Source organism: Canis aureus, chromosome 31, assembly GCF_053574225.1.
Source record: "Canis aureus isolate CA01 chromosome 31, VMU_Caureus_v.1.0, whole genome shotgun sequence".
NCBI lineage: Eukaryota > Metazoa > Chordata > Mammalia > Carnivora > Canidae > Canis > Canis aureus.
In genome coordinates this window covers 5,018,832-5,032,912 of record NC_135641.1, presented here as the reverse complement: position 1 = coordinate 5,032,912, position 14,081 = coordinate 5,018,832, and the positions used below count along the sequence as shown (strand labels likewise).

The 14,081-nt window shown below is 42.0% G+C and overlaps 1 protein-coding gene across 6 annotated transcripts in view; it reads left to right on the top strand.

The window, feature by feature from the left end:
• Positions 1 to 14,081, top strand: part of TRIO (trio Rho guanine nucleotide exchange factor) — a 354,258-nt gene that overhangs the window by 165,078 nt on the left and 175,099 nt on the right. For all 6 annotated transcript variants that reach the window (XM_077879549.1, XM_077879552.1, XM_077879550.1 and 3 more), the window contains exons 9-10: positions 2,352 to 2,582; positions 13,836 to 13,958. In XM_077879549.1, coding sequence (XP_077735675.1) covers positions 2,352 to 2,582; positions 13,836 to 13,958 — 354 coding nt within the window. The remainder of the gene's footprint in view (positions 1 to 2,351; positions 2,583 to 13,835; positions 13,959 to 14,081) is intronic.

The following is a 14,081-nucleotide window of genomic DNA, read 5'->3' as shown; positions in this document are numbered from 1 at the left end:
CAGGGAATTGCCACTGCTGGCTGTTGGGGTTTGGCTGTCAAAGAGGGGCCAGAGGACACCGAGGAGGTAACTATCAGTTTCTGCCATACTCTGATCTCTAGCCTTCTAACACATATTCACTAAATCACATGCTCTCTACATTTCTCGACTTCTGTTTATTATAAGGAGTAAAACTTAGAGAAGATATTTATAAAGGGCAGCCCGTGTGGCTCAGTGGTTTAGCGCCACCTGCAGCCCAGGGTATGATCCTGGAGACCTGGGATCAAGTCCCACATCCGGCTCCTGGCATGGAGCCTGCTTCTCCCTCTGCCTGTGTCTCTGCCTCTCTCTCTCTCTCTCTCTCTCTCTCTCTCTGTCTAATAAATAAATAAAATCTTTAAAAAAAAAAAAAGATATTTATAAGAATTCTTGCTAAGTTCTGTAGAATGTGGAATGTATGGCTTGGGGCACTGATTTTCAGTCGGGAAGCTGCACCCCCAATGATTAACAAAACATTTTCTGTGATGCGTACTAGAATAAAATGTATGAATGATCTATCTTCACAGAAATTTATATGTGTGCATGTATGTAAATCATATACTACTATATAGGTTAGAGACGAAGGTGATTTATAATAAAATATGTTCCTATAAATGCCTAAGTAAGTGCAAATAGATGAAAAAAAATTAGATATTCAGATTTTTATCTGTGTTGGCCATAGGTAAAAAAGTATTGTGAATACAGCAAATGCAGACTAGACATGTGTTCTATTGGGACACCAATACAGAGAATGTTAGTATTGTGCTGTTGCTTTGAAATGCTAAGCAGCTCTTATAAAATTCCAAAGGAAACCAGGCACTGTTTTGCTTTGATCAACATGGTAAATTCATTCCTGGAAAAATTGGTGTATGTTAAAGTAGGCAAAAAAAAAAAAAAGAAGAACCTTCATCTGTATGTTAGAGCCTAGCTCAGATGATTGAGCAGGATAGGTGGTCATTTTGAGGTCTCTCCTACCTTTCTGGATCCTCCTCAATGAGTTCCTGCCCAAATCCATTACAGAGCCTCCCTTTCCAAAGTCATTGTGTTGAAAATGCCACCTGAGATTCAGTGGCTCCTGGGGGTGACTCCCTGCTTTACAAGACTTAGGTTTTCACCATTTTTGTTTTTATATCTTTCTGATGCTAAGTGGGTTAGTTGGCTCTTTGTCACCTGCCGTCCTTGGTGGTTTCTGCTGAAGTTTTGCTAATTTGACGTGTTGGATCAGTTTTAATCAAATATGTTCCATTCCAGCACAACTTTAAAGTTGTGAGAGCATGGAAGGAAATTCCACAGGCTTCTGCCTGCAGGGGCTTTCTGCATGGGTCTGTCCCATTCACCTCTCTCTCTCTCTCTCTCTTTTTTTTTCTTCTTTCTCTTTCTCTCTCTCCTGTGGGTTTGCCTTGTTCTGTTCTCAAGACTCTCAGTTGCTTCTCCTTTCAGTAGAATACCTGTGAGGCTTTCAGATTCAGAAGTATCTGAGCACAGAGATCATGGCGCTGAGGACTTATTCCGAAGACTCGCTACCTTTATTGTCTGATGTGGTAGTATTTTTTCCTACTGCATCCGGCAGAGTCATTTATAAATCTTAAGATTCACTTACATTTGAAAAATACACAATGTTTTTCTTTCCATATTCCACTCTTACCTTTGCTTACTTATTTAGCTGGTCTGAATGCTTTCATTTCATTATAATTTGGTAGTTAGCTGCCATAGTATAGAAATAATATTGAAGTCTCTTAAAAAATGATGGCACTTTAATTAAAATTTCTTTAAGTTCATGAATCAAGTAAAACAGCACTTTAAAATTTTTTATTATTGGAAGTAGAAATGCTTTCCAGGTACATCAGAAAGTTTAAGGATATATTCTTTGCCAAGGGCTACATATTGATTATTTATTTAACTGAGGTTTCAAGATTCAACGTTAAAATTTTGTTCCACTGTGATTATTTAATTCTAACATAATGTCTCAAGAGAAAATTATTACATTTAAATTTTAATTTGCAGATGCCCCAGCAATGCAGTTATATCAACTGACATATGCCGCTTACGGCAAAATACTATCTTTATGCATTAGGAACGGCCTCTACTATAATGTGTGAAAATGAACATCCTTTCATTTTAACTCCTGTGTTTTACCACGTTTGGTCGTGTGGCTTTGTTTTAAATTTTATTTTGTTCTTGATAAAACATTGAGTAAAACTACAGTTCCTGTGTGGCGTTAAGTGTGTGTGAGTGTGTCACACATGCACCCGGGCATGGAGCTGGGATCGCAGCCGGGGCGAAGCTGCGGACCCTGGGTAACCGACCCTCTGTACCCTCTGTCTTATCGGAAGGTGAGCCAGGATGGGAAGTCACTCCTCGACAAGCTCCAGCGGCCTTTGACTCCTGGCAGCTCCGACTCCCTCACGGCCTCTGCCAACTACTCCAAGGCTGTGCACCATGTCCTTGATGTCATCCATGAGGTGCTGCACCACCAGCGACAGCTTGAGAACATCTGGCAGCACCGCAAGGTCCGGCTCCACCAGCGGCTGCAGCTGTGTGTGTTCCAGCAAGACGTTCAGCAGGTCGGTGTTGGGGCCCGCTTTCCCGCGGGGGATGGGCTTGGGGGTGTTGGTGCTCACAGGTCGAGTAGCTGAGGAGGCCAGGGGAGATGGAAGGACACCGCACACACAGCTGCTTTGCTTTTCGTGAGTGACTGTGGTGTTGAGAATGTGCACTCAGGCACCATCGGCCCAGCTCACGTCCGCAGAGCTGGTGAGGCGGTGCAGGGAGGGCCTCAGCTGGAGGCTCTGACGTGTGTTCTTGAAACAGGTCATCCCCAGTTACCTATACCCATGAGACTGATGCAGGAGGTGCTTCTACCCCTTGTCTACAATTTAGCATTTGCATGTCCTCTGCTGACTGAAGCAGTCAACCAGCCGTGAGTAGATAGTACCGTCCCTGGTGCTTAGCAGTTATTAGTCTAGTTAACAAAAGTGCAGTTTCATGACTGTTAATTTCTAAGCAGTTTTCATCTTTTTTTGTTATTATTGTTAGAAATAAGAGTAAGCCTAGTTTCCATGCTGTTTATGCCCCTATTATGGAGTAAAAATGATCAGCCTGCTGCCAGGGTTTGGAGGACTAAGGCTGAGGTAGCATATAAAACATGATATAGCTTTAGTGATAGTCAAGATAATAGTTGTGTCCTTGCCCCAAAGTGGAGGGAAACAAGGGTGTGGACGAAGTGTGGACACTGGGGCTGAGGGGATTCTGGGGTCTGTATGCAAGAAGTCTGTGGCATCCAAAGGAGTTGGCGTGCTGTCACAGCGTAGGTCTGGAAGAAAACCTCTGTCCTTCCCTGAGCACCTGAGAGCCCCAGAGTGTTGCTCAGACATGTACAGGTTCAGATTTCACTACCCCCAAGTGTCAACCAAAGGCTAATGGGCTTTCCTGCTCAGGGGGCTGAGATAGTAGAAAGCTGTGCTGTGTTCTCATGAACACATAGATTCTCTACTTTATTGACGATCATTCTTCACATGAGTCTAGTGAGTTCAGAATACTTTAAATTGCTCTATAATTTTTAATTTTCACATAAAATACTTTGGTTGTACTTACAGGTTTTGAGTTCTCTAAAGATTGCATAGACCAGTTGCCTCAGAAATGATCATTTTGATATTATTCATGCCTCTTTGCAATGCTATTTTAATCAAAGAGGATAATTGCCAGGGAAAGAACATAGAGCAGGGAGTGAACAGGGCAGGAGTCAATGTCAGGGAGTTATTTGTGAGAAATGAGGTGCCATAGTTGAAAGCATGAATATTAGCTTCTCCTAATTGTCTAAAAACTTTCACAAACCATAAAATCTTAAGTTTCAATGTAATTATTAAAGAATTTTCCCGCTCACCTCTCTGTCCTTTGGATCAAGTATTCATCACACATCCATGGACTTGTGTCTAAAGCAGCAGCAAAGCCTCTTCTTAACACCATCACCCCAGCTCTGATGGCTCCATGGGGCACCAAGCACATGAGAATAATCCACCAGACAGTTTATGGCAGGGGGAGGCACCTTTTGGGATAGGTGGAGGAGTCTAGCCATCTAATTTGGCACCAAGTACTTAATACCCTTGAGTTTGAAAACAATAAACATTAGATTTTGTATGTAGAAAGATAATTATGATAATTATGACCCCAGTTCTTTAAGCTAGATTTTTCCCCCCCTCAAGCATCAGTAGGTTGGGTTGGATGTGAGCAGGAGAAAGTGTCTTGCAATACACATAATGCATATATGGTCCTATTAGCATTCCATAGAAAATAGATAATTGCTCTTTATGGGAAACGTTCTTTTGATTAAATGATCTGGAATGGTCTGGCTTGTTATGCAAACAGGAAATTGCTGTGTAGACTTGTAGAGCAAGAAGTGAAGTTGTTAAGATTAAGCAAAGCAAGCACTTTACCTCGAAGGAGTCCGTCGGATGTCAGAACCAAAAACATGTTTCTGAAACTCAAGCAATTATAACACGTGGAAATTTTTGCTGTATTTAGTATAGACAAGGAGAGGTAAACTGAGAATAAATGGGAAAAAAATAGTAGTCCTTTAGAAAACATTGTTAGCAGATGGTAAATTTGTAAGATGAACACAAAATCCACAAAAATATAAGTCAACTAGATACCACAAGTGGTTAAGTGGTTTTTGCTTGATTGTTTTGAGTGATGAGAAAGCGTCTGTAAATACCGCTGGAAAAAAAGAAAAGCAACCACCTGCACAATAGGTGTGGAATGATGACATTTTTTATGGAAACAACCCTGCAAAAAAGTACATACTTGTCTGTGGAAAAATCTTTGAAAGAATAGAAGCCAGAGTATCAGCAGCATGTTCTCAAGGAAGGGCAGGGGACAGTGGGAGGGTGGCATGAGGAGTTTGATCTTTGAAACATGAATGATTTCAGTTTAGTGTTTGATTTTTTTTTTTTTTAAACAAGCAAAGGGAATTTTGTAGTTTCTATACCGAGGGTGTTTCAGATACCCAGCTGCCAAGGTGGAGAGGCAGGTGCTACCATTGCATGGCCCCTTACTTCTTGTCCAAATCCAAGGCTGGAGGAGTGTGGTGAAATGACTTACTCAGATGTGTGTGCTACCTGCTAGCGAGCAGAGACCTTTGTCATTATTAGCTGAAAAATAAAATAATACCACATTTCTTGATGATCTAGTAATAGACATACTCCCATTACCTTATGTTCACTGTTAGAGCAACCCTCAGTGGATGTTTGGTTGTGTTACTGCTGAGCAGTAGTCTTCAGCTTAGAGCAAGCTTAAGTTTGCTCTAACAACATCACTTCTGCTGCACTTGTTCAGGTGGAGTGATACTTGTGGAAGTAGCCCATAGTGCTTTGATCTCAAACTCCATTTCCTACTCACTGGTTCAGTCTGCCTGCTTCTCAAATTGGTACCATTTAGTTAACTCCAACACGTCGGCCAAGGTGGAAGGACCCCAGAACGCTGCTTTCCTGAAGTAGGCTGCCCTCCCCAAAGAAGCATAGGAGTCCTCAAGGGCTGGAGGCCCCTGGGCTCCAGCTTCCTGTCCTGCCAGCTCACATGTCCTGCAGTCTTGTATTCCATCTGCTTTGGGGGAAGAGATTCATCCATTTCCCACCCTTCTAACTCCCACTGTTGGCTTTCAGCTCCTTCTGAGCCTGGTTACTAAGATAACCCTCACCGTCCAGTCTCTCCCTATGTTCACAAAAGGTTAATAAAGCTGGCTCTAACCTACCAGGAAGATGAGCACCAGCCTCCATCGGCCCCCAGTTTCCTGATCCCTAACCAAACACTTACTTTACCCTCCAGTACTCCCTAATCCCAACGGAGAAGCTCCCAGAAAAGATGGCAATCCTCTAACCATTCTTATCACCAGCCACAACCAAAACTGCAAGCATGGTAATGTAAACAGAAGAGAATGCTAAATAGCTAGAGCTCTATAAGGATTCTGGTGATTGGGACTAGAAAAATCAACCCTCCTAACTGAAATTAATGAGCAAAGGACAATCAGGTTGAGAAACCTTCATTTAAATGCTAGGTCTACTGTAAGTGATGCCAACCAAGAACTCCTGAGTCAAGCATTACGATGAGATGGCTTTTAGTAGCATAAGGACAGCAGCCTAGGACCCAAGGCAAACCTATAAAATAGCTTTTCTATGCACCTGACACCTGTTCCTTTGCCTTCTGGTAGATCCTGACTTCAGAACCCTGCTGCATTTCAGACTCTCATTTTACATTCAAGTGGCAAAAATCTTTACTAGAGACCTTACCACATCTGCAAAATCCCCAAGCACTGAAATAATCCCTTCCTTCCTCAGCCACTCCTAATTCTCCAACATCAAGCAAAGCTTCTGTCCTTTTGAGCAGATTTCCCAGTTAGATCACTTGTTTCCAATGAGGCCAACTCGCCTCCACTCCAGCATAAATGAAGATACATGTAACCCAAAAGAATCTTTAATAAGCAAAATTGGGTCATTTCTTTTTTCTTTTCTTTTTTTAAAGATTTCATTTATTTATTCATGAGAGACACTGAGAGAGAGGCAGAGGGAGAAGCAGCTCTCCACAGGGAGCCCAATAAGGGACATGATCCTGGGACTCCAGGATCATGCTCTGAGCCAAAGGCAGATGCTCAACCACTGAGCCACCCAGGTGCCAAATTGGGTCATTCCTTAAATTTCTTCATCTACTCGTCCATTCACTCATTCAACAAATACTGAACTGAGTCCCAGACACTTGGGAAACACCAGTGACTAAAATGCAGATTGCTGCCCCATGGTCCTCACACTTCTGCTCTCCAAGACTCCCCCTTGACATGCACAGGCATCCACAGTAGGACTTTCCCGGTCTCCTCAACTGGAGTTTCACTCCCTCCAGTTCACTCAGCACTGCCACCAGGGCAAGCTTCCTAACACATGTAGGATCACGCCATCCACCCCTCACTGCCTCACTGCCCATTAAGGCAAAATGCACACCACACAGGCAGTGCATGGCATGAACGCCATAGTGAGGTGGGGGAAAGCATGAGCTCAACAGGTTGGCTGTGAAGGTAAGAGAGCAAAGAAACATTCATGTTAGAAAGCTCACAAGGCAGTGAACTGAGCCAGGTGCCACACATGTGTTCCTCACTTAAGCCTCACAGCCACTCACAGGTTGCTCCAGGCCCTGGCACCAATTTACAGCACTCAGTCAAGGTCCATCGTGTCTCTTCAGTGGCATCCCATAGCTTACAGAACCAAGTCGCAAGCTTTCATCACAAGGTCACCTCTCCACCACCTGCCCTTCTGTGTCTTGAGCTCATCACTGCAGTACCTGTGGCCCAGTCCTTTATCTACCGACTTTCTACCCATCCTTCAAAATCAGCTCAAGCCCTACCACTCCCGTGAAGATGTCCATGGCACCCTGGCAATTGTTATTTCTGCCTCTATTACAGGACTCTTCATTTTCCCTGTATACCAGACCATTGATATTTGAGATTGATACAGACAAAGCTTTATGTAACCCCTGCATTTGCACAAATCATTAGAGCACAGATAGTGTAATCACCCTTAAAAACGCATGTGCAAGGTAGGCAGATGACAAGGATGAGAGTGGCTGGCTATACTTACTCCTTCAGTCCAGCTAACACCTTCATAGACATGACTCACATTCATGCCCTGGCAAAATTATACCTGACAATAACCCAAAGACATTAAACACTAAATCTGAGCATATTATACCATTTATTAGACTATCAAATGATCTGCTTTTACAAGATTACAGTTCCTCGAGAAAAGGATATGTATATAACACAGTTACCTCGGTATCTCTGAGGGTCACACAGATAAGTAAGAGGTTTTGAAAAAAAGAATGAAATGTGAATGAGAAGAATCTAAAGGAAACCGGATTTGTTTGCTGATGTTGCTTAATTGCTCATTCTTTGTTATATTCGTTAAACTAATGATGTTGCTTAATCACTCATTCTTTATTATATTCGTTAAAATACCATTGATTTGATAAGAAACCTCTGATCTAAATGATTGTTTCAAGAGCACCTATTTAAAAATGGCACTGGGGAAAAAAATGAAAAAGACAGCCCTGGAAACACAGTATGCCAAACAAGGTCAAACAAGGAAGTAACTCAGTGAAACTGGATTCATTTTGGTTTTATAGGGAATGTAGAATGGGCAGGGAGGAAATTAATTTTTGCCACTGGAAAAATCTGATTTTATATTAAAAAAAAAACCTAGTTAGAATGTTTTAGCATTACCTTGGTTTTTTCTCGCTTGGTGTGTTTGTGTTTTATCAACTGAAAAAATGTAACTTAGAAGGAGTTCCCATTATGACAAAAAACATTTATTCACTGACTATGTGTCTTTAAAATGGTACCTGGAATTCACAGGTATTTGGATACTTTTCCCAGATACTCTTTGAATCTGGAGTTCCCAGTAAAACCAAACTGGTTTTGTGTGTTCTCAGCTGTTTAAGTCTGAGATCTTATCTAGTTTGTACAAATAGCCAACCTAGAGCTGGGACTCTAATTTTAGAAATATTTTTACAGCATGCGTATAATATCTACAAGCCATGATGTAATGTAATGATGAGCTAGAGTGTGGGTTTAGGGCTGGGAAGACCTGCACATGAATCTCTTTTTTTTTTTTTTTTTCTTTTTAATTTTTATTCATGATAGTCACAGAGAGAGAGAGAGAGGCAGAGACACAGGCAGAGGGAGAAGCAGGCTCCATGCTGGGAGCCCGACGTGGGATTCGATCCCGGGTCTCCAGGATCGCGCCCTGGGCCAAAGGCAGGTGCCAAACTGCTGCGCCACCCAGGGATCCCTGAATCTCTTTTCTTGATCTTCTTTCTTGGGCAAATCACTTCTCTTCCCGGAGCCTCCATTTCTTGTCAAATAGGGACAGTAATCAGAGTTCACTTTCTCTTTTGTAGCCCTTGGGGATGGGTGTGTTGAGGGGTTAAGGGTTTTTCAAACTTTAGGAAGATGACAGAGTGCATATGCTGTGTGATACAGGACGCTCTAGTGGGGCCTGGGCCGTCGGCCACACTCTAAAGGAAAACATGGAGCTTTCTGCAGCCAAATGCACAAGGACTCTACACTATACTAAGGGAGTCAGATCTTCTTGCCAATGAATTTTGGGGACCAAGTTTTGAAAAAAATACTTAGAATTTCAGAACTGTTTCAGCTTTCTTGTGGATAAGAGATTATGGACCTGTGTGTGTTGCCGTCCCAAGCATAGCATGGAGTAATCTTTCAATAGATGATGCTGCCTGCAGTGACGTGATACGTGATGATGTTAGAAGGCTATTCCAGGCAGTTTTGAAGGAAAAATGTCTTCACATAGGTCTTCAAATAGTCTATTGTTGAGACCCAGGTTTGTGAGAATTCATTTCCTCTGATGGAGGTGTAGTATTTATTCACAAATTCTTAAAGAAGCCATTACTAGAAACAGTGAGTGTTAGATTGTAGGGGTTTGTCACTGATTACACAGGTCATACAAGATGGCCAGAGCTCTCTCATGTGAGTTGGGGGAAAGACACCACCAGCTGGTTTCCACGGCCTTTAACTGAGAGAGTTTGTAGTGTTTACTGTTCATTGTAACATAGTCACTTCATCAGAGTTTGTTTGCCCAGGAGCCCCCAGCTGTTTGCAAACAATAACAGCTCTTTCCTTCCAGGCCTCATTGTGTCACCTGCATGGCACCTGAGCCAGCTCAAGAGGCAGGTAGACCAGAGGTTAAAAGAATGTACCCTCTGACCAGACTTTCTAGGTCTTTGTCCTCAGTATGGCTCTTCCACATGGAAGTTGAGGGGCCTTGGTCCTGTGTGTTCATCTGAGAAGTGGGAATATGCTGTGCCTCCCCTATCCCAGCTCATTGTGAGGATGGATGGCTCAGGGAACACATAGCCAGGTTAGTACTTGGTGCAACAGCAGGTTCTCAGACAACAGTAGGATTATTAGGTAAGAAATGAGCATAATCATACTTAGCATCCTCATGATCTATTTTGTAATTGCAAATAGGGAGTTAAGCTAAACAATATGTGAGGTTTCCTGCACATCTGACATTTTGACTTAGATGCTGAGATGGTATCTGTGCTGTGCCACCAACAGGTAGTTTGCTTTGGAGTGACTTGTTCTTGGGGCTGTTGCTGTGTCCGGACATTAGGGGGCACTGATTTACAGAGGAAGGAGCTCTCACATCCTCTGCACAGAGAGAGAGGTGGCATTGGGCCCCCACCGCTTGGCTCTTCTGCCCAGGAACCAGGTGGCCTTTTGTCTTTTACCCCCAGTTGGCAGCAGAGCAGCAAATCCCGTGCCAGCCTTGTTTCTGGGGTTGGGAGGTCACAAGACAAATGACAGCTGCTGGCTACAGCTGAGGTTGGGGAAGCCACTGGCTGGGTTAGGTTGATGAAGCCTCTCATTTGCAAGCATTTTTATGTTTTAAATGGAAAAGATTCTCCAGGGGTGCGCCCTGCAGCTCGAGGGCGAGGGCGAGGTGCAAGGTCCGACCCCCCCACCCCCCCCAAGCTGTCTTTGAAATGCTCTTTGGACACCTACATTGATTCAGGATTCCTTGGCAATCTGGGAAGTGTTCACAGACTTGTAAAAGAAGCAAAAGCCTCATGGGGAATTTGGTTTTAAATATGAGCTGGATTTCATAATTGTCTACCACTGTTTTTTTTTTTAAAGCGCTTGGAGTTTGTACATTTTCTTTGAATTGAATTTGAATTTGAATTTAAAAATGTACATTTTTTTTAAAGCACTTTGCAGTTTGTACATTTTCTTTGAATTAATTTCACGGTTGCTAGAAATTTATTCTCACTTGGTATTTACAATTCTGTCCAAAGGAACCACTAATAAAAGAAAAATTGTAACTCTGAGTTGTTGGCTCATAATAGCTTTAATTTCCAACATATGCTTCTTTTTTTTTTTTAAGATTTATTTATTTATTCATTCAGAGAGAGAGAGAGAGAGAGAGGCAGGCAGAGACACAGGCAGAGGGAGAAGCAGGCCCCATGCAGGGAGCCCGATGCGGGACTGGATCCTGGGTCTCCAGAATCACGCCCTGGGCTGCAGGTGGCGCTAAACTGCTGCTCCACAGGGGCTGCCCTCAACGTATGCTTCTTGACTTTTTCTTAGGCTTAAAAACCAAATTTTTATTATTTTAAAAATAGTGTATTTTGTTTCCTCAGCCCTTTCTACCAAATAATGTTTGTTCACCTTTTACTTTTTGAAATTGTGTCCTTATTTCAAGTCTGTTTTGAATTAACAGTGATTACTAGGTTTGCTGCTTACCAATTTTTCCTTTAACAGTAAAGTTGAGGAAATACAGAATACATTATAGTTAAAAAGAAAAGCCACTTAGCTATTCATAGAGATCTGATAGGCAGGTAGACTGTAGCATAGAGTCTTTTCAAGTTCTTTTCAAGTGTAAAATGGTTGATCCTTGTCTCCTATGGTATTGGCCTCACGCCCAGAGGCACATTCCATTTAACTGTATCCATCTTTTGAGGTTGCAACTTCTTGAAGTTGTCAGTGGACATTTCTTAGGAGTGGAACAGGATCTGTGTTTTATAATATGAATTAAGAGACTCATGTAAACAACTCAGCAGCTTTATGTGTGCCTTGACGTCTGGCATGAATGTAGCACTATTTACTAATGGTAGTGAAAACACATTTCCCACCCCACCCCCCATCTCAATAAAGGGAATAATATACTAAGCACATTAATTAAAAAGCAATGAATGGGGCACCTGGCTGGCTCAGTCAGAGGAACGTGTGATTCTTGATCCTGGGGTCATGAGTTTGAGCTCCACGTTGGGTGTATAGAGTACTTAAGAAAATTAAACTGAAAAGCAATGGATAATTATAGCTTGTGCCACCAAAGAGCTCAAAATTAGATGGAAGTCTGGCACAGGCTATGATTTATGGATGGGGACGGTACACACATTGTATATCCATCATGCTGGTATTAACGGGTTTAGCATAGATCTCATAACCGTCACAATCACTGAGCACCTAGGAAGGTGCAGTCCAGGAGGGATGAAGAACTCGTCCAGGAATACGCAGCTAGACCCTGGGTATATAGCAGGGGCTAGGGATGGAGGGTGGACACGAGAGCCTTCAGGAGGACTGGGAGTGAAATGACTCATGGATTGGTGGTGTTGGCAAAGGAGGTTCAGAAATAAGTTCTAGTAATAAGGTGGATGTGTGACTCTGGTTGAGCACCTGCTGCAAGGCTTAATCTCTGTGCCCCTGCCCCTCCCGAACTTCTGCTAATTCTGCAGGGTCTGTAAGAGGACCACCAGCAATTTATTCAGGTTTGCAAGCTATTTTATTTACATTTACTACTAAACCCTCTGCAGAAAGGGTCCTCGGTCAGACCTTTAGCTTCTGAAGGTCACTGGTTTGGAGCAATGGATGACAAGTCTAGCTGTCCCTGGACAACTGGCTCTTAACAGCTGCCTCTTTTTCTTTTTCTTCTTTTTCTTTTTTTTTTTCCTTTTTCTTCTTCTCTTTCTCTTTTTTCTTATTTTCTTCTTTCTCCTTTTTCTTTTTCTTTCTGTTTTTCTGTTTTTCTTTTTTCTTTTTTCTTTCTCTTTCTTTCTTCTTTCTTCTTTCTTTCTCTCTCTCTCTCTCTTTCTCTTTCTCTTTCTCTTTCTCTTTCTCTTTCTCTTTTTCTCTTTTTCTCTTTTTCTCTTTTTCCACAGCTGATCTGTCTCTAGTGCAGGTAACAGTGGGCAAGGGATCCTTTTCATAGCAATGAATCCCAAGTTAAGGCCCCTTTAATTTTGCCATTAGTGGACTGCTGTGAGGAGTCTGCTTCCAGGTTTTCCTCTAGACTCTTGTCCTGCCTGGCTGTCCTTGCTCTAGTGCCCTAGTTGGTTCTTCCCTCCAAGATTTTTTCAATCCATAAGCACGGTTACCATAGTTACTAAATGCTAAACATGAGAGGTGGCCTTCAGCAGTACATTAACAAATGTATTCAAATATTTAAATACTTTGTACCTAAAGTTTTAGTTTTTAGAGAAAGATATCACTGACTTTTTTGCTGGTTATCTTTTCCCCATCAGAAAGAGGCAAAGTATACATTTGATGGTCGTGTAAACATTTTGCTGGATGTTTTCGGTTTTTTGTGGTTTCTCAAGTATGAGAGCCAGTGAACTATTTGGTATCAACTCTGAACTTAGAAACAATAGACCACACTGACTAGTTTTTACTCCCTTTTTTTATGTGGTGGATGTCAACTTATGAGAACTTTTAAGTAATTAAATTCATAGAATGTTTAGCTTTCACAACAGCATCATAGTTTGCAGAATAAATTATCCTCAAAGACCAGGACAGAGGCATTTAAATGTTTTGTTTTCTTAGGTTTTATTTATGTTTTCAGCTTGTTCTAAAGAGGAGACAAAAGCATTAACTCTTAGTTAAACTGGAATTGCTTGAGTTGTGAAGTTTTGAGCTTTATAAAAATGTTTAGTTAATGGGTTGTCTGTGGCTTGGTAACCACTATCTTATCCAAAACCCACTCAGTTTTGGATGCTCTGTTGTTCATAAAGTGAGGTGAGACTTAATCATTATTGCAGGTAATGTTTATACAGAGAGAGACTTAACACTTTTCCAGTAGGAGCTCTTGAAACGCACACTGGGGAGGCTGATCAGATGTGTAGATTAGTGTCCAGTTGCTTCCAGTTTTTTTCTTTCCTTCTTGTTTGTTACAGTTTTGACAACAAAATGTATCAGTGGGCAGCCCTAGCCTTTCAACAAGGAAGAACAATGTTTTTATGACACATAAACCCATATTTTATTGTAGGTGCTGGACTGGATTGAGAACCATGGAGAAGCATTTCTGAGCAAACATACAGGTGTGGGGAAATCTCTTCACCGGGCCAGAGCTTTGCAGAAACGTCATGAAGATTTTGAAGAAGTAGCACAGGTAAAACCGTGGCTTTCACTATTTTCTCCCATCAATACCCATGTGGTTGGTTTTGAATTAATTTTAACCACATCTGAGATGAGTGATCCTTGGCTAGATGTGTTTAAAGGTGATTCAGAGGAG